General features: G+C 38.4%; 1 protein-coding gene across 1 annotated transcript in view; it reads right to left on the minus strand.

Annotated features, from left to right (window-relative positions):
* The window catches only part of ROBO2 (roundabout guidance receptor 2), a 423,078-nt gene that overhangs the window by 36,362 nt on the left and 365,626 nt on the right, over nt 1-21,090 (minus strand). The window contains exons 19-24 of the mRNA XM_068421342.1: nt 19,525-19,551; nt 11,796-11,838; nt 10,111-10,238; nt 5,575-5,856; nt 5,075-5,200; nt 616-772 (exon numbers count right to left, since the gene is read on the minus strand). Of these exons, the coding sequence (XP_068277443.1) occupies nt 616-772; nt 5,075-5,200; nt 5,575-5,856; nt 10,111-10,238; nt 11,796-11,838; nt 19,525-19,551 (763 nt within the window). The remainder of the gene's footprint in view (nt 1-615; nt 773-5,074; nt 5,201-5,574; nt 5,857-10,110; nt 10,239-11,795; nt 11,839-19,524; nt 19,552-21,090) is intronic.

Below are 21,090 nucleotides of genomic sequence, written 5' to 3' on the forward strand. Positions count from 1 at the left end.
TTTTCTGTGATTTTGTGTCCTTGAGAACAAGTTTAAGCTACCCAAAAACAAGTGTAATATTCCAGAAACCCAAGAGTTGTTTAAACAATAATTAAAAAAGGTCTATAAATAGCATGCTTTCCTCAACTGTGAAATTTCTTCTAAAAGCTGATGAGAAGATTATTATTCACTGGTTGATCTTCTAAAAGTAATCCAATTTAGTGTAGGCTTTTTTGTTCTGTTGGCTCTAATATTTTTAAACACTAAAGCAGCAAAAAAATACAAGGAGTCAGATTATGTTATCCTTACTCACTCTGAGTCCCATCATCTGCAAGCAGTCCCAACAGAATTCAATTAAGCTACATGTGAAGTGAGATACTTCTCAGCATGAGTAAGCAGAGAAGCTCTACATGATGATGAAGCAAGGTCACTTTTATTTCCATCTTCAGTCACTATCAAGAGAAGCTATTCAAACATTCCTCCTCCATAGCCTTGAATAAGCCTATAGGATAAGGTGCGCTCTCTTTTCTTTTTTTAAACAAAACAGAATAATATTGTCACTTAGCAAAATGAAAAAGAAAAGCCTCATCTCTGCAAACCACAGATTTTTCTTCAAAAGAAAAAGAAAAAAATTACCCTGCTTCTTGCTGATCCACCCCGTAGTGTTCCAGCTCTGTGCCTGGAAGTGGCTGCACGGGAGGGGGTGGGAGGGGAACACTTGCCCAGTTTGAACCATTATTTTTCTGGGGCTTGGCAGTATTTTTGTTTTTCTTCTTTTTCCCTCCTTTGCCACCTGCAAATCCAAAAAGAAAAATAAAATGTTAGCGATATAATGTGGGAAAAAAAGCTAGCTATTTACATTTCTTTGAAAGAATTCTGATTCCAGATAACATGCCCCAAAAAAGATGATGTATTTTTATCTCCGCAGAACCAGAATCAATGTGCTAATGCTGTTACAATGTTATAGATAATCACAGAATGGAATGGAAAAACATTCTGCTTCTTTTTAAAACTCTATACATTTGCACCACAGTAATGCACAACCAAGGAAAGGCATGTTTTGCTGTATCAGAAATATATTTACTGATTTATTCATGTCTGCCTTATGACTTCTTGAATTCACTGTTAGATAAAAATATAATAGACCATAACAAATTATTTCAAATGTCAGAATGCAGTGTGCTTATCCAATGTGATTATGTTTTGCATAATCTCTTTCTGTGGAAAACACAGAGGTTAAGGACACAATCTAAAAAAATTGTCATTAGACTCAATATCTTTCAGCCAGAATGATAAGTGTAAGTTGTCAAAACAAAAAGAAACAAGGTTTTGCTGATAGGAAATTACTAAGTTCTATTTTTTAAAACATCAGGAAGTCATCTGCAATGTGTTAGGACTGTCTGTTTCACAGGATTTAAATATCTTGTGCCATGATAGAGAAGAGGTTCTATTTCTGATGTACAACTCTAATGGAGGAGGCTAGTAGAAATGAGGTGAGCAATGCATTTTGCTTAAGTCCTCTTCTCTTATTGTCCTTGTACCCAGTTCTCCAGTTGAGACACTTCCATTTGTGGGAAAGTGACCTCAGAGAAAAAGTTCTCTTCCCATTTTTTTCGCTTCTTTTATTTTGCCCTGACCCATTTCTCTTGTCGGGAATTCATTAAAAGGAAGAATGGCACAAGATTTCAAATCCCTTGACTGCTTGGAGACCCATCTATTTATTGCCATTTTGTTGTAGCTTTCAAACTCTCTGGATTGTTGGGTGGAAGAATGGTTTGTTATTGCTTTTTCAGTGGGGTACCCAGATGGCAGTCACTCATCTCTCACCTGTTGCAGAAAGCACAGTCTAATCCATCTTACTCGCTGATGTCTCTTGCTGATTCATAAGGATCAGCCAAAAAAAACCAGGTACAAAGTTCTTAACAGTAATGAATCAAAAAAGCCACAACTGACTTGCAAGGCACAGCGACAGGGTGTGCACTGGCAGGCATCACCCTCTTTGCCATCGCTCTAGCTTTAGGCATAGAGACATCCAGAAGGAGTTGCTATTCTAGCAATAGAGACAAGTACTTGTCATGGGACTGTTCATCTGAGAGACAGTGGCTTTCTTCTGTTACCTCCAAATGTCAGCTGGACCAAAAAAGGAAGGAATAGAGAGGGAAGAAACAAGGTGATTCTGTGGTTCAGAAGTAGCCAAGACTTCTCTTTTCACCTTCTGTTGTGGCTGCTAGGCACAGGCAACAAGTCCGGCAAGGTTTCTAATCAGCCTGGCTGGCAGCGTGTTGCAAACAAGACTTTGTTTGCAAAGCCTTTCCACTACTCAAAGTGCTTTCCACTACTCAATTCCAGACCAGAGCTCTTCCTTCTTTGTCTTGGAGTATTTCTAGTAAGCTCAGCCAAGATCCCATCATTCACTATGTGCAAACTGAGCTGATACTCCATCTATTAGGATGCAAGACAGGCTCTTCCCTCCTTTTGTAGCCTGGCAGAGAGGGAGGCTTTCTTGAAAAGGGAAAGAACATTTTGATCAACAGAAAAGAAGCGCCAGTGATGGGGGCAAGGGAGGAACAAATACATGAAACTTCTGGAAGGAAAATGAAGTTTTCAAAGCACAGGTATGGAGGAAAGTTGAGTTAGAAATAGGGTCACAGAACAGTACAAAGGAAGTACGTTAATTTTAATTTGTGCAACATGGGGTAAGTTTTGAAAAGTCAGCAGGAGTAGAAACCAACAAGAGCTAAGGCAGTAGGGACTACTTTGGGAGGAAAGCACATGCATGAGAGAGAGAGAGAGAGAGAGAAAGAGTTGCAGAGGGATTTAAACTGGGAGTACTCAGAGAAGAGAAATACAGAGAAGAACTTCAGTTTAGAGATTAGATGAGGTGGAGAGGGAGATTTTGGAAGTGTAGCATCTTGGTAAGCTTAGGAAACTGGTAAAATAGAGGTTGAATGTGTGGGGTGCTAGTATGGAGTCAATTGGTTTTAGGGGGTTTTGGAGACAAGATAACGGAGGTACTGGAAAGACTAAAGTTGAGAAATGATGTACTGTTCAGACGAAGAAATAAAAGAAAGGAACTCCGCGGTCATTACTGGTAGGGAAAGCAGCCTACACCGTACAGTTGGGCAGGACATTTCTCTTCTGTCCCCATGGGCAGAGTTACTCCACTGCCAGATTAGTGGAACAGACACCTAATACATAATGCCTGATGTGTGTTTGAAAACTGTGGCACAGCAGTCTTGTTTCCCTGTAGCAATCATGCTTGATGTTTCAATGTCTCCTCACACTGAAATTCGATTATATTGTTTAAATCTCTAGATGAATTGGGTCTTGGAAAAAGAATTTGCCAGTTGGGCTGATGATCATAGCACTGACATAAGCTGGGAGCTGTGCAAAGTACAGCTACAAAATTACCCTGCCTCACAAAGCAGTTGAGTTTTTAGCTATTTACCATTCCACAGTGGGAAAGGATTTCTCATGATATTCCAGAGAGACAGAAACTTAGTCAGAATAATAAGTAGCACTTAAAGTACTAACCAAGGAAGTGGGAGAACAAGTCCCTGCTCACCCTGATGGGGACCAGGCAATCAAAGCTGGTCTCTGACTCCAGTGATGCTCTAATTACTGGATTATTTGAAGGTCTCCCCCAGTTTCTCATGTATTACAGACATAATTAGCCTGAATTAAAGACATAATTAGTGGGCAAGAGAGAGTAAAATACTGACTCTGCAGTCCAATATTCTGACTCTCATCTGAGCATTGGGGCATCCAGGTGCGAGCTGCTTTGATCACAACAGGAGTGCCCTTGCCATAGAAAGACTGGCTAACTTGAAGTTTCTGCGTGTCGTCAGAAATTTTAATTAAAACTCAGAAAATTCTCAGAAAGTTCTCAGGCAGCTGTAGCTGTCAACACATCTAAAGTGTGATACTGCCCTCTGATAACTGGCACATATGTACCTCACCATATCAATTTCTGCATTTTCATGCAGTTGGAAGAGCAAGCCGATTTCTTAAGCTACTTGCTAATGCAGCTCACATATAAGGAACAAGAACCTTTCTTGAAATATCATATGAACTTAGCTCCCAGACACCTCTCTGTCAATGCCATAAGCCTATTTTTCTATCTCACTCAAAACAACTAATACTCCCCATGAGAACACAAGACTTGCAAACACATTTGGCTATTTGAGTTATGGGCCAATGATTACAGGCTTCTAATCTCAACATTCAATTTGAATAGTCATTTACATTGACATAAAGAAGCCATTTCTAGGGTTGATCTGTTACTGTTACGATTGCTCCAACTTATAGTGGAAATTCAAAAGACTACAGATATTGCATGAATTTGAAATTGAAGTCCCTTAACTCTCTCATATTTCAGTTAAGTGAAATAGCAGACTTTCATCTTAATTGCTGGCTTTTCAGTTTTTATCTTGAAAAAAGAAAGACATGGTTATACATAACATAAGTGACAAATAAAGAAAGAAATCAAGAAAAAGGTGTGTTTAAATATAATACACAACCACATGTACTACAAATATTTTCATCCAATGAAAGTGCGTCATGTTTCCAATATAACATGCAGCATACACATAAAATTTACATTCTGTTTGTATGCAGACTTGGCACAATTTTTGAAACCCCAGTCATCTCGCAGGGCCCTACATTTATTTCTGATGTGCTTCACTGAAAAACAGCATTTAGAAACAGCTCGTGGGAGTGGGGAATCTGTTAACAGCTCAACAAAAACATTAATCTCCTCATGAAGTTCAGTGTGGGGAGGCCTATAAACTGAGGACTGATGCGGAAATATATTTGCTCTACGAACTATGCTGTCAAGGAAACGATGTGACAAGGCAAAGTTTGCAAATGCGCCGACAAGTGCTGGTTGGGAGGATTCTCCAATTATCTCCAAATATTTTTTGCAAAAGGCATTTTTTTTTTAGTAGAGGCCAACGTGATGCTGTTTGCTGACGTCCCAGTGGGCAGGCACTCTCATAGCTATCCACAAAGTGCACCTGGGAGGTTTTCTGCCTCCCTGGCGAGCTGCTCACCAACACCCCTCCGTCCCTCACCCACCCACAGCGGTGGAACCAACCTGAGAGGCTGCCACTCCTTTCGGAGCTGTTGTGGGAGCTGGTGGTGCTGAAATCCTGTGACTGGTTGTGTGGCAATCTATTAGCCAATCCCTCAGCCACGCGGTAGTCAGGGATGTAAAGCAAGGCTAAGGGTTAAAGGGCAAAGGTCACAGTGGCATCGTGTGATTAGTTGACAGCACAAGCACATGCAACACATGCAGTTAGCAAGTCAATGGCAGATGTGGTGGGGCAGCAAGTTTTAATTTTTTTTTTTTAAATGTATACCTATCCTAGCCTAATGGAAGGCAGGTGGCTTGGTGGTGAGCGCAGGACAAAGAGGATTAAAAGCCCAGAACAATACATTTTGTGACTGTGTGAGGTTCAGCACGCATGCAAGGTACATACGCATTAATTACAGTAAATAAGAACAGTGTTTCACATACTAAAAAGATTTTTCTACTTCATGCATAGATGATACCATATAAAGCCAAGGGCTCTGGAAAATAAGAGCTGCAATTACCATTATTGCCTTTGCCTTGGTCTGGGAGAGAGTAACCAAATCCCATCAGGTCATTTTTTTGCTGAATTGAGCTTTTCCACTGAGGATCAGGTAAGTCAACAGCCAACTCGTGGATGCTGTTGGAATGCAGTATTTGGGTGGTGGCATATGGTGTAGCTTGCGTTATTTGGCTGGAACTGTTGTAACTAGTTTTCGTGGTGAAGTCAATGCTGCTGTAAATGGCTCCATCAGAAAGCATAGTAGCGGTTTTATCTCCTTGTCCTGGCACTGGTGGCAGCACATCTGCGGTGAACATAGGAGAATGAAACAAATCATTGATGCACAGGAAGCCTAAAAGTATCAAGGTTTAAAATGAAAAATAAATGTGTCATTTTGCACGTTTGCATTTCAGCTGAGACAGGTCCATGAGCCAATGAAGGGAAGATGATGTACAACCATCGCCAAGCTATCAGCATCTGTGACAGGCCTACCACTTGTCCTTCACGTCTCACTGCCTAAAACCATCTTTTTTTTTTTTTCCATGCCTTCAACTGTGAAAGTGAAGTTTGGAATATTTCTCTACTGAAGAATGTTTTCAATTGCTCACTCTGTGTCAGAACCAATGAAACTGTCTGGGCTTCAGGGAAATGATGAAAGGAGTGAATCTACAAACCACAGAGGAAACTTTCCCAGCAAATATGTAGCAAAACTCTTAAATGGATGCCAAAGCTCTCCAAGTAATTTTTTAAGGGCATCACCTTGATTTCCTTGAAGTTTTATGCATTAGCTTATGGAATTTTCTTTTTGACATTAGCTAGTACATTTCTCCTTTTCAACAAAAGAAAAAACCTGACAAAACCAAGTTGTTCCTGGTATGTGAAAGAAAATCTGTTATTCTGAAGAGATTTAAGTGACCAGTCTCTTAAAAGATCAAAGCAGTGTTGATAATGGCAAACAACTTGTTCAAATACAACAGTACATCTACCTGGAAACAGTACAGCATATTTAACTAAATATCTGTTGACTTTTCTACATCTTCTGAATCCTATCACACACTGCAATTTGTACCTTTAATCAGTTAGATTGGCAATCTCTCTCCTTACTAAACATTGTAGTGGCCTTTGCTGGTGGAATACTAGATTTAGAAGCTGAGGCTACTGAAGTGTGAAGAATCTAATGATGACTGGCATGATATCCCAAGGAGAACTACAGCCCAGCAGAAGACCCTCTTCCTGCTCTCTCAGAGGTCAATATATCAAATGGCTCTATTTTTACAATTTATTTAGACTCTGAAAAGTTGAAGCCATTCTGGAATTTATCGGTTAGAAAAATGCATCATTTATATGTCATTTGCTTTATATAGCCGGATGGTAGATGTGGATTCCAGCTGTTAGATTGTATTTGAGATAATGCATACTCCTATAGTGAGGATGTTCAGATCCCATTCTAGGTATTACTGACATTTTTACATACCTTAAGCCCCAAAGAGAAAAGATGATTATTCCACCTAGACAAGGGTTTAGGCTCAGTTCCAGACTCAGACACGGGTTTTGTGCAACCTCAGGGAATACAATTGTTCTTTCACTGTCTCAAGACTTCTCCAGCAATGAGATATGATACCATGGGCTCCTCCCACTGTTTTGCTTTTTTTTTTTTTTTTCCTTGGGATGAACATTTAGACCACAGAACTATTTTCTACTGCACTCATGTATGCAAAAGTGAACATTTTAATATGGACCCTAATAACATCTGCAGTCTCAGGTCAACAACATAATATTAACAATAAATATGGCAATAACAAGTGCTCAGTAGAGAGACTGCAGAAACAGAGATTAAATTTGGGTGTATCAGTATGATCTGTTTTTGCAGACAACAACAACAGGGAAATAGGCACAATCAAGTATTTAAAATGCCTTAATTGTATTAACTTATATCTGCAGATAAATTGTAAGTGCAAAAAAATTACAATTAATGCAAACTACAGGTCTTATTTCAAAATCAGGTTATTACTATGTATCTGCACATATCCAATGTGCTTTCTAGGGGCAGTACACAATCATAAAAGCATCTATGTGCAAATACAGCACGAGATGTGAGAGACAAGTGGAGTCATGTCTTTCTTGCATTTCATCCACAATATGAACATTTTTCCTTTCCACAATTGGTTTCATCAAAGTATAATGGATTGAAGTTTAGTAAATAAATTCTGTTGTTGATGTATAAAATGAAGTAAGTCCAGGTCAACCTGTCTGTGTTGGATTTGCAGAATCACTGAAGTAAAAACTAGCAAAATGCTCATCTCTCAAGTACCCAGATGTACATATATCTTTTAGGGCGTGTTTCTGGCAACTGAAGAGGTATCATCTCTATACGGTCATTTTAAAATGGAGAACTATACATTTGCACACACTTGAAAGGAAAGTTGCATAGCTTCCCACCAGCCAAGAATTTTCAGTCATTCTAACTAATAAGCTGAAGTTCTCCAGACATTCTGGGAATTTTCAGTATAACCATGGCTTACTTTTTTGACCTTCAATGAGAAGTACACACTAAGCACTCAAAGAGCTATTAAAGTGCCATTTTACAAAGTGCCATAATCACCTAGTAAAAATCAAGTGTGATTTTCCTACCAAGTCGTCATAGCAAAAAAAACCACACTGTATGTTTCAGACCAAAGATGAACACACATTTCCCACTGGACACTTCCCCAAAACTCTCCAAAATCAAACTTGTTTTGTAACTCGAGATAAATAAAATAGTGCTGAAGTACTTCCTGAGGGAAGTTCTGCTGCCTCTGGAGACGCAGTACCATTTTGTGGCCTTACACGACTCCAAACCTAACCTGTGCTTCCCACTCACAGCCTTGCTTCCAAATGCCTATCTAGGACATAAGATGGATTTCACTCTTAAAGGCAATGTTAGGACTGCCTGCCTCAGCTTATGAGTTTCCAGAGTGACTGATTGCCACTGTACTGTTTTCAAAATTCTTACAGACCTTTTTTTATATTTTCACAGACCTTTTAACCAGTAAGAGAGGCCCAGCTTCTATCTATACAGTTAATCCATGTTAAAAGACATTCAACTCCTAATCCATCTTTAATGCAAAAGCATCCAAACTTAAGTGCCGAAACAGATAGGGATAAGTGGTCCCAAACCAGCCAGAATAAAAGTGTGAGCTCAGCTGTAAGGATCATGGGTGGAATTAAGCTGCTGAATTCCAAATATAATTGTTGCATCTCTTGGACAGATTTGGACCTATGCCTAATGCACATTGAAACCAAAAGATTTAAAACATGCTTCCAATTTCAGTCATATAGAGCCAAATGCTAAAAGAAAATGGTAGTTTTTCTGTATTATGTGAGCTTATGGAAAGATGGAAAAGTACTGAAGGGTTTTATTTTCAAGATATTCACAACAAAGAAGCTGCCATATATTCAGTTGTCTTCTAAATATTATCAAAGTTTGCTTACTTTATAATATTTTGTAAGACAAAAGCTTTACAACATTTTATATGGAAATAAATCTAGAGGGTTTTGTTGTAATTTGAAGTCACAGTAGTCAAATCACAGGCAAGAAATTTTGCTTGGGAACATATAACTGATGTGAGGGATGGTTTTCAGAAGCAGATTCTGGTACACTTCAAAACTGAATTATTTTCACATTTATCAGTTTGATGGTTTTATAGATTTTTTACATTTTAATGTATTTTTGATATATAAAGTTGTCTTGATTTTTGTTTCTTATTTATGTCTTAAAAATATTTATATACTCATTTATGTTAGGCAGTCTTGTTCTGAACACCACTATGCAGAACTAGCAGCGTTACCACAGAAACCAAGGAAGTAACAGAGATGTGAATAATACTACAATTTTTAAAAATCCCAATCATACATCTTGAAACTCCCATTTAAGTAAAATGTTTCAAAGAAAATAACCCTTCTAAAGATCCATCACCATAATTATAAATCATCACTTCATCTCCTCGAAGGGCCTCCCTCAATTCAAAATGGAAATAAAACCCTAAAAAATCTACATAGTTCCCCTTTATGTATTCTTTCCTCCAACACGAAGGAAAGTTTCTGAAGACCTTTGAGGCCTTCTTCATGGATTGTGGTTGAAACTGAGAGTAGTCCCTCAGCAGGAAGGCCATGGGTAAGGTGACAGAAACAATGTTCTTCTGTCCTTCTGCTGAGGGAACATCTTTCCCGAGTTCTCTGCTCTTATGGACATGCTCTATCCCTGGCTACATTGCCTTGCTCAGCAGATTGCTCATCTCTACACAAAAGGGAATGAGTCTGAGCAGCAAATACATTTCTCTTGAGAAGATAAGCAGACCTTGTCTTATCGCTGTGGGGTAAATTACAAACTAGACCTACATTTTAAAGAAGTAGAAAGAGACAAAGCAAAATGAATATTTTAAAGTCAATTTTAAATCAAATCTTGAGTCAAACATAGAAAGAACCATAATGATAGAAATACTACACAGTGTTTATCACAGATGTTAACTAACAGAAGTCTGTTGTATACTATACTGTGACTTAATAAAATGAAACCTACCTCCACGACTAAAATTGCCAAGGTCATTGGGTCCACTAGTGCCACTATTTACCGGCAGACTTGTGGCAGGCCAAGAGTCTGCAAGCCAAGGATAACTGGGGTCACTTGCATTCAACAGACCTGGTCGACTGAAGCAGAATAAGAAAAAAAGATATACACAGAAATATATATATATATTTTTACAAAATTAAAATATCTGTGAGACAACTAGTGATTAAAGAGACCATATCACTGTCCTCCTAACATTGTAGGTAACAAACAGTTTGGGAGACTTTAATTTATTTCAAATTAAAATTGTGTAGCCTTTGATGATTTAAAGACCTTGAGCAGTTAATTAAGGATATACACAAATCAACTTTGTCAGTAGTGGGAATCCGTCGTGATTCTTCCAGAATCCAAATGAACTCCATTCTCTGTGTGAAACATGGGCTATGCAGCACCATCACGGGATCCTACACCAGGGCTGCATGATAAATTACTACCTCAAGGGAGCCATCACTCAAACTGATTGCTCCATATCAGCCATTTCCAGGACTTTGGGCTACTATTTCTTCCTTCCCTTGCATCCCAAATGCACGCCTGTCTTCTACAGGCTGGTAACTCTTTCTTTGAGCACTCTTGGATGGCTTAGAGGTAAACAGGTTTGAGTAGGATTAATGGAAAGTCCACAGCTATCTTTATCTGCCGCTACTGCACGGCTTTTATATCCCTGTAATTCCCAGCTTTGAGAGCAGTATTAAACAGCGACTATGTTGAAAGAGAAGGTATACTTGGGCCACAAGGCACTGTGTCTCTCTCACCCCAGGATAAACAGCCAGAAATTTAGCAAGGCAGGTGGATTGCTTGTATTTTTATTTAACAGGGAAAACAAATAATTTCCTGCAGACCCCTCTTTCCCCCAAACTAAAATGAAAAACCATCCACAGTTCTGCAGCTTTTCTAGATTATTAATGCACTCATAAAGTTGGAGCAACATCTCTGATCATTGTACGTTATAGACCCCCGCCTGGCACAATCCCTAAGAGTAACATCAGTTTCTATGGAAACGGCAATAACAAGACCCAGCCGCTTTCTTGCCACATCTACTTGCTCTCATTAGCCCTAATCTCTTTTTGCTAAAATATTGATTAAACGGGAGATTGGAAGTTATTACCAGGGCCTAATTACAATCTCCATATTGGCAAAGGGAAAATAGATGAGGATATATGGGCCCGTTATCAGCTTTTATCAATTTCAATTGAGTAGCCAAAGTTGTGGAATCCAGTCCTATCAATCTACAGCCTATTCATCATCCATGAATCATTTATTTCGTGATCGATCAAGTGTAATTGTTCACTCACAGCAATTTAGAGGGAGCCAATAAGGAGTCTTAAACAACAGCAACTTCATTTGCTAATGTCTAATTAATGCAATAAACATCCCGACAACAAATGAACACATTCCTTGTGATATTTACTACTCATTTCTTTCAGGGCATCTGGGAGATATGAAACATCTGGGCTTGATTCCTCCAAAATGCACAACAGATAGGTCATTAAACCTTGTGGTAAGCTACTTAACTCCTCCTAGCATTGTCAATCTTCCAAATGATCGGTTATTACCCAAGTGCATCACCTATAGCATTTTTCAGATTCCTAATTTTAAAAATAAATAAGATGGAAAGACCTTTATACAAAGAAACATACCTTCCATTGCTCATTAGTCCTCCATCTCCTCTTTGGAAAGTGACTGTGTTTTGGTTGGAAAAACAAAACAAACAAACGTACACACACACATGCACACACATATAAGACAGGGAAAAATCAATTAGTAATAATTAAAAATAACAATTCAAACTGCTCAGTGTCTGAGATCGGAGGCCTCTTGGCATCACATAATAAAGTACAGAAAAATATGAGAAAAGGATCAAACACATTAGGGTTACAGTTTGCTTAGGATTTCACTACATCTTACTGACTAACATCAATTTGCTCCATAGCTTGCAAGGCAAACCAGCCGCCTGGGTAAAAGGCCTGAATTTACCACAGGCCCCTTCGTGTGACTTTGTGTTACAAGACTGTGCCATGTGATGAAATTGTTTTCTTGGCATGCTTTTGCTTCAGTACATAATGACATTGCACCAGTGAGTTAATAACATCATGTCGTAATGCAGTAATATAATGTCACCACACAAATATGCCATTTCCCAAGGCAAGAAAAGAGGTGGCAGCTCTATTAGAGCTGAAGGGGTGAAAATAAGCATACAGCAGCACCGTTTCCATTAAAAGTACAGTATAAGAGCCAGCACCCACAGATAAATGCATACACGCCAGTATCACTGGGAAGAAAAAGTGTTTCCAGTCTTGCCCCAGGGGATGCCAAGGATACGTTCAGAGGGAGACAATAGTTTTTATGGCTCCATTCACGGGTGTTTGACAAAAACCAGCCTATCCCTTATCTATCTTATTAACAGGATTATATTTCAGTGCAATATAGATAAACCCACATTACTGGTGAGATGCTAATTGACAACATTTGATGGTCCTTTTTTGAAGCACCGGTAAATATTTTGAATCAAGGCCAACAGACTACTTTTGTTCTCAGTGGCAATATCCTATTATTTATTGTCAGGTATAGATAAGGCAAACTATTAAATTATATCAATGTCATGGACACCTGCATCCTTACAGGCCCCTGACAAGATGAGGGTTCAAATTTCAGAGAGGAATGGAAGAGTCTGTGGCCAGTTTGATTTAAAATAGACCTTGGTTTGGAAGTATTATTTACCTCTGTAAGACAGACATTCCCATCATTAAATTATAGCTACCAGAGTATTTGCCAGATTTTCCAAATAATAGTCCAAACTACACTAATTCCAGATTAGGCTTTCTATTATACACCTTTCTAATCAGACAAAATTACTACACCCGATATAAATGTTGTGATCATTAAAAAAATTATCAATGACATAAATCCACTGGGAAAATACTTCTGAAACCTTATAGAATCCTTGTCACTTTATTAACTCCTAGGATAATTTCACAGTCTACATTCAGCAAAGGGGACAAAACTGGCCCCTCTGGAAGCCCTGCTGAAGTAGTGCTTGGGTAGGGTGATTAATTACCCTTCACTGAAGAACAGACTAGTATCAATATCAGAAAATCACTGCAGTCATATGTCACATCAAAATGGTTAACAGCCGCATTTTGAAAGAATGTGATCAAAAGAATTAATGAAAAGAAAATCAGAACGCAAGTATGGGAAATATTAAATGTCTGCTTTGAAAAACAAGACATGGTAAAACATTGCAGCTAATTAATTTTAGAGCCAATGCTACTTTCATTCACGTTGTTTCTAACAGGCTGTCAAATGATTGTATCTCTTGTTGCTTAAAAGTGAATAATCTGAAGTGCTGTGGATATCGTGTGAATATGCAAAGAGGTGGGTACTGCCTGGCTATGTTTCAAAGTATGTTAGTCGAAAGTACATTAGATGCTGTTTCCTTTCTCCTCCTCCTCTTCAAATTTAATACTCCGTTCCTCCAACTTGTCAAGGTGACAAGAAACAAGAAAAATGAGAAACAAAGATGCATTTGGTAACAACCCTTATAAATAAAGTTTACAGATTTAAGGGAATTCCACTAAAACATATTTTCTGAAAACTTCTTGGATTAATGCTCTTGTTTAGATTACTGTCGACCAGAAGTAATTTTAAAATAATATTGTCACCATTTGTATTGCGCATACAGGTGTTCCCCCGGGGTCAGTACTGGGTCCAGTCTTGTTTAACTTATTCATCAATGACCCCGATGAAGGGACATAGTGTACCCTCAGCAAGTTTGCTAATGACACAAAACTGGGAGGAGTGGCTGATCCACCAGAAGGCTGTGCTGCCATTCAGCGAGACCTGGACAAGCTAGAGAGTTGGGCGGAGAGGAACCTAATTAAATTCAACAAAGGCAAGTGTAGAGTTCTGCACCTTGGGAGGAATAACCCCATGCACCAGTACAGGCTGGGGGTTGACATACTGGAAAGCAGCTCTGCAGAGAAAGACCTGGGAGTCCTGGTGGACAAGAAGCTCACCATGAGCCAGCAATGTGCCCTTGTGACCAGGAAGGCCAATGGTACCCTGGGGTGCATTAGGAAGAGTGTGGCCAGCAGGTTGACGGAGATTATCCTCCCCCTCTACACTGCCTTAATGAGGCCACACCTGGAGTACTGTGTCCAGTTCTGGGCCCCCCAGTTCAAGAAAGACAAGGAACTACTAGAGAGAGTCCAGTGGAGGGCCACAAAGATAACCAGGGGACCGAAACATTTCTCTTATTAAGAAAGGCTGAGAGTGCTGAGTCTGTTTAGCCTGGAGAAGAGAAGACTGAGGGGAGATCTTATCAATACTTACAAATACCTTAAAGGCAGGTGTCAAGATGATGGGGCCAGAATCTTTTCAGTGGTGCCCAGTAACAGGACAAGGGGCAATGGGCACAAACTGAAACATGGGAAGTTCCATCTAAATATGAGGAAAAACTACTTTAAGAGTAACAGAGCACTGGAACAGGCTGCCCAGGGAGGTTGTGGAGCCTCCTTCTCTGGAGATATTCAAAACCCACCTAGATGTGACCCTGTGCCATGTGCTCTAGGTGAACCTGCTTTAGCAGGGGGTTGGACTAGATGATCTCCAGAGATCCTTTCCAACTTTTACCATTCTCTGATCCTGTGAGATTTTAACTATGCATCAATACTTGTGCTCTTCAAAATATTTATATCCCTTCCGTACCTTTATAAAGCAAAGCTGAAATGTGGGAGCTAGTAGGAGATTGCAGCAATGTTTGCCAGACACATTTGATTTTCCATGTAGTGAGGTATGGAAAAAACTCCAAGGCATGCTGTGAGAAACGTGTCAAGAAGATATGACATCAAAACCTCTTTGCTAGAGCCATAATTGCTGCAGATTGGCTGTGGCACATGAGCTTTTTGAGAAGAGACAGGTATCACAGATTTACTCTTTTTCCTTCTGTCTGTGTATCCTGGTGGTAGTAACTGTTTCCTGTTTTTTTTCCTACACTAAATAATCGTACACCCTCCCAATATGAACACTGGTTTTAGAAGAAATGTTCAGCTTAGTTTATTAAAAAAAGAACTTGTCTTGCAGTGACATTGTTTTTCCATTGGAAGACTGTGCCTGGCTTATGTGATGTGTATGGAGCTGGGAGGGAACACAGGTTCTTTCATTTACCCTCTGCCCTGTCTACCAATGCACGGAAGGCTATAATGTTAATGAGAAAATAAACGAGAAAGTATTTTAGTTACTATTATTAGTGGAAAAGGCTCCAGAATATCAACTAAGCTAGCCAAAATTCCTCTTGAAGTGTGGACGTGTCATCAGGATGTTACAGAAAAAAATTATATTCCTGATACCATCCATAAATTGGCTACATGAGGCTGGATAGAGAAGGTGCCTTTCTTTTACCATCAATATTGTGAAAAGAAAGACAGCTAACAACAGAAGATATGGTCAGGCTGCCAACACAAGCACTATATTTATCATTCCCTGCAGTATGTTTTGTCAGCATTTTTACCTGCAGTTTGATTTCTGCAATTACAAAACAAGTCTAAACGCCTGAATAGGAGCATATTTAATGCAATGCAGGCTTGTAGATGTCACTGTAAAAATGAAACGCACAGACAGCTGGCTTTATTCATCCTGTCTCCACTTCAAAAAGAAGCAGAGCAATTTCAAGGGGCAATGTAAGAGGAGGAAGGGAAGGATGTCCCTATCACTGATCCACCCACCTCCCTTGCTTTTTATCACCAAGGAAGCAAAAAAGCTCTTTCAGCACTCTGCATCTGATACCTGTTCTTAGAAAGGCTGAAGACCTGCAGGGATGAGATTGGTTTTCAAAAGAAGATGAAAAAATAACCTCTGCATAGGGAGATTTTGAAGGAATCCCTACCAGCTTATACTTCAAGGACTGTAAAAATGCAGAAATATAATCCAAAGTGCATTTTAAATGCATAAATATTTAAGGAAATTATATTGTCTAGATTTGTATGAAGAACAGCATACGTTAAGGAGCTTTTCATATGCTTTTTATTAAATATATAAGGAGGTACCCAAACCATTTACTAATATTATCTGACAAGGTTAAACTTAATCTTCATGCCTGCTAGAACTGGAAAAATACAAATGTATAGTAAGTTGACATTCTGCGGCAAGAAAGCTTTAGAAAGCTTTAGAAAGCTTTCTGCATGCCTATCTCTAGTAGGCCACATTTTCCTACTGCAAATGAAAACTTTAATGTTGCCAGCCAAGTCTCATTCCTTTTTCTGACAAACTGTTCCTCAAACATGAATGTAGATTAATCCTCTTTTAATAAGCATTAACTCAGAACAGATAATCAGCATATAAAAATTCCATCAAATCTTCTGTCTACCTTTGGATGATTCTGTCAAATAATTTATCCTCATTTGACAGTTTCAGGAGCCGCGGATAACATATGTAGCATTCCATAATTCTCTGTCTATTTTTAATTTGTTTTTGTTTACTCAGTTTCATGAAATCTTTAGTCCCAAGGAGCACTAGTCACTAAATAAGCTTATCTACTCATAAGTGAAAATACCTGTTTACTTTCTTTGCATGACTGATGACCTAGACACTTGAAAACACCTGAGTATTCAAGTGAATGGGTACTGGCACAACGATGAGTTTGAGGGCACAGGAAAGATAAGCAGATACATGAAATTTCTCTTATTTCTACAAATGGATTCCATGCCTTTGTTGTATGAGTCCTTATACCAACATGTGAAAAGAGAATTTCAACTTCCAGTACAAAATAAACAAATTCAGTTCCGTCATTGCAATACGGGAATGGAACAGTTCATCTGTTATACGAGAAGTGGTCAGATATCTCTTTTGAGCATCTATCTTTTCTTATATCATGTAGAAACCCACAGTACATTTTATATCCAGGCAATCTCAGTAAAGGGTAACCATAAAAAGAAAAAAAACAGTGCAGCAGTACTTCAGCTTTTACAGGAACTCACAAAATTAAGACCAATACATCCTTTGTATTGCAGAACAGGTGATTGAAAAGAGGTAACATTTATATTTAGTGTCTCTGTGCCAGATTTGGTTTTGCTGATAGTATGTCGTGGTCCCGAAAATATATACTTCTTTATGACACTACTACTTACCAGTAGTAATCTAACAAACATTGTTGAAAATAATTTTTTGTAGTACTGATACTACTGAGAATCAATGCCTGGTGAGTCATGATGGGGGAAAGGGAAGTGGAGGATTAGTGATGTACAGAATTGTGGCTTAGTAACTCCTGGAGTCAGCTCAACTGAAAATAAGTAAAAAGATTTAGGTATGATTTTCAATGTCACTTTATTTGTGACCATCTGAGCAGTCGATCAGTGCTTATGAAAACATTCACAAAGACAGAATGCTTAATGAATTTAACTCAATCAATTATTCTTCTCTGGCACAAATCTTTACCAAATTGCATCACATTTGCTGTTTGCTCCTCTCCTACACAGAGCGTTACACTAGTTTAGTCACACAGCAGAAATTATACCTCTTAGGAGCCTAATAACAGAATAACAAATAGTCCCAGTGAATGACCCATAATCTGAAAATGACCCAAAAGAATATTTTTAGCAAGTAATTATACAACTGCAGAATCCAGACTTTTAAACAACTATTTTTAGTGTTTTAAGTTCTACACATATGCAAATACAACTGAAGAAAAACAAAACAAAAAAAGATTTACATCAGAAATAACTGAAAAAATAGTTTTTTGTTTTGTGTCTGAAATAGAGTAAGTATACGAATGTTCCACTAATACATTCAATTCTCTTTATTACACAGTCAAATCTGCACATTCTGCAAGTTTCTGAAGGAAGAATTTAAAGCAGATGTCTGAATAAAATTGTGCACCTTCTAAAATCTGAGTATATTAGGATAAATTCATCTTTGACAGCTGTCTCTGATGAGATGCTGAAAGCTGCATAACACTGTCTAAATATTTAGAGCTGAAACCAAACTGTTTACGAATCATAACTTCAAAGGGAACAACATACAACTGTGAGTGTCATCAAACCTCCACAAGCATAGATATGTTTGACTAAATGATGTTACCAATGGCATATTCAAATATTAGAGAACTAACGATGTTTCTTAGGGAACTCTGGGTATAAAGATAAAAAACATGGACTACGTTCTTTCATAAGAACGACTTTTTTAATTAATTTTTTTTTTTTTTTGAACTTGACTACTGGATGGCTTAGGTTCTCAGTGCCTCCAGAAACGATTATAGGCCAGGAAATAGAACTATGTGCTGTTATGGCTCTATAAAGTCCATGAGATGTCAAAACTATTTTTAAAAAAGCAAATTCTTGGCAGTGCCTCTGACATATTCTAGTTGCCCAGCACATGTGGACCAACTGCACTGAATCATGAACAGTCACTGTGGCTCCAGCACAACCCTGTGTCATGCCAATGTATGCTACAAAGGCAATGGAAAAAACTCACCAGAGTTACAGACAGCTGACAGTGCCATAATCATAGGAACCAAATGCAAAGATGCATTATTTCATTTTGGAAAAAATCCTATGTTGTGTCTCAAAAGCAAGTAAAATGTTTAAGGCAGGATGCATTGTGCCACAACTTACCCTAACTTGAACAAATAAAAGCAGAAGCTAATTATTTTATTAATTATTACTATTAATTGTATGCTCTATTTTTCCAAGCTATCCATATGTTGACTAAGCTGTTTGCAACCTGCTGTTTCAGCCACACTTCGTTTATTCTTCACATATCTTTAATCACGCTTATGATAATGGTCTACCGTATGCTATGTTTATTAAAGATATGAAAACTAGGATATCGCTTTGAATTGGGTAGGCAGAAAAAAAGCAAATGCTTCAATTTCAAAAGCACAGTAAAGGCAATGTGTGCATAGGTTAATCACTAGATTGCTTGAAGATCTGAACACCTCACGGTAAGGCCAATGTATACGCAACTAACAGCTAAGTGGAAGAAAGTTCCATTTCTCCAGTTAGATCTTCAAAAATGTTCAAGATAATTTTTTGAGTTTTAAAATCAAAATTCAGTTGTATGCGACTAATGTTTGTTTATGTTAAGTTAGTTCAAGCATCTTTCCCTGCAAATTACTTTTAAAACTGCATTATTTCGAGGAGTTAGATGAGTAAGAAGTATGCAGAATTATAATGACAGAGACATTAATGGTGGTAGACTTTATGTTCCCCTGGAATCACTAGGAGAATGAATGCTACATTTTTATCACAGATAGGCAGTAGAAGTATTTCTCCTTGTATTTGGTTTTAATTCTGCATATCTGGCATGTTCATAAACACTTAGCTAATGTTTGCAATGACATGTTGGCAAGGTAAGAGACAGACTAATGGACAGTACCTGCAGGGGTGAAGGTGAAGGACTGAACTGCAAAACAAGAAAGCAAACACATTGTGAGTTATACACCCTGATGATAAGCACTAATTGCAGGGCAGGAGCTTCCTCTGGAATTTACTCAGTCGTGGTTGAATAACATAAGCAGGACATAACAGTTGAGCTTAAAGCACTAACCAGCCAGCAGCCAATGAGAAATGATGGTTGGAAAAGTAAGCAGTGAATTTTGACACTCACATTTTAAGACTTTCTGTGTGGACATGCTGTTCTCCAAATTGTAAGCATTAGGATGAATTTTGAAGCATGATCTGTTATAAACTTTCCTTGCTGAAAGCATACACTATTTCATAATTCTGATGATGGGAGTTCTGTGTCATGATGCAATGTTCACATCACACTTAGATGCAGCAAACATCATGAGAAGGGATGAGTTGCAGGAGACACACTGTTTATAATGACTATTATAAATATTTACAGATATACATTTTAAGGTATAAGAGACTTTGCTCTCAATCTCCCCCTGCCAACATGCCAACTCTCATACAGGGCTAATAATTCTGCTTTTTTTAAAAAAAGTAGTCTTAGCTTGTGTCCGAAGTTTATGTATAAGACTGTTTCCTAAGAGGAATAACAGTACAGCTGTCTCTTAATATGAAAAATCTTGGGATCTAGACTGATATTTCATATAAACACATGTGTAGGTATGCGTGATATATATTAGTTTCTCAATTAACACCACCCCACCTCTCAGAGAGTAGAAGTCATTGCTGTTAAAAGAAAGAAAAAAACACCCTGGCAAAAAGCATAACCTATGAATGATACAGGCCATGTGGTGATGGAAGGTGAGGTTCCACAGAAACCAAGTCAGTCCAAGAGCCACTGAAAGGGTTTCTCCTCCTTCTGCTTCCACTGCTCATCTGATTTCTTCTTGGGCTGCCTTGTTTCACTAAGCTAGTGGAAATCTAATCTAGCAGGAAGGATTGAAAAACAACATAGAATAGTTTCCTTCTGGTTTAGCGAGCCCAGTCAGGACACTGAGGAGTCTGATGATGGCTAACGCCAAGGTGAGGAGGCATAGGACTGTTGGGTAGTGAGTAGGCAATGAACATTGGCTTTTGGCAAGTTGTTAGAGATGCTCAGCCACTTAGGGAACCTGTGTCCTTGGGTTCGCATGTGTTAACTGGTAAATAAAAGAGTACTAGTGTAACTTTAGTGCGATATAATGTCAACATTAAATATGCTGTGTCCTCAACTGTGCAAATCTTGCTCAAAAAGGAAATGTTTTCTCTTTTTAAATGTTATTAAGCACTACAAGAGAACCTACTCCAATATTTGAAGAACAGCTTTTTTTTGTGCTAAATTAGTCTTCAGAGTGACCCATTTTATGGTAATTCATCTGACTTCCTAAAAATCCATAAGAATCCTGAAGCACAGAATAATACATAAAACAGGTTGGGGGTGGAAGAAAATATTTTCATTTGGCAAATGTATTTATTTTTCCAAATGTAGTTTTCAAAAACTAATTTGTAACTGGAGCAAGAGGGACCACACTGTGAGGGTATTTCAAGGTAT

This window comes from Nyctibius grandis, chromosome 2 (genome assembly GCF_013368605.1).
Source record: "Nyctibius grandis isolate bNycGra1 chromosome 2, bNycGra1.pri, whole genome shotgun sequence".
NCBI lineage: Eukaryota > Metazoa > Chordata > Aves > Nyctibiiformes > Nyctibiidae > Nyctibius > Nyctibius grandis.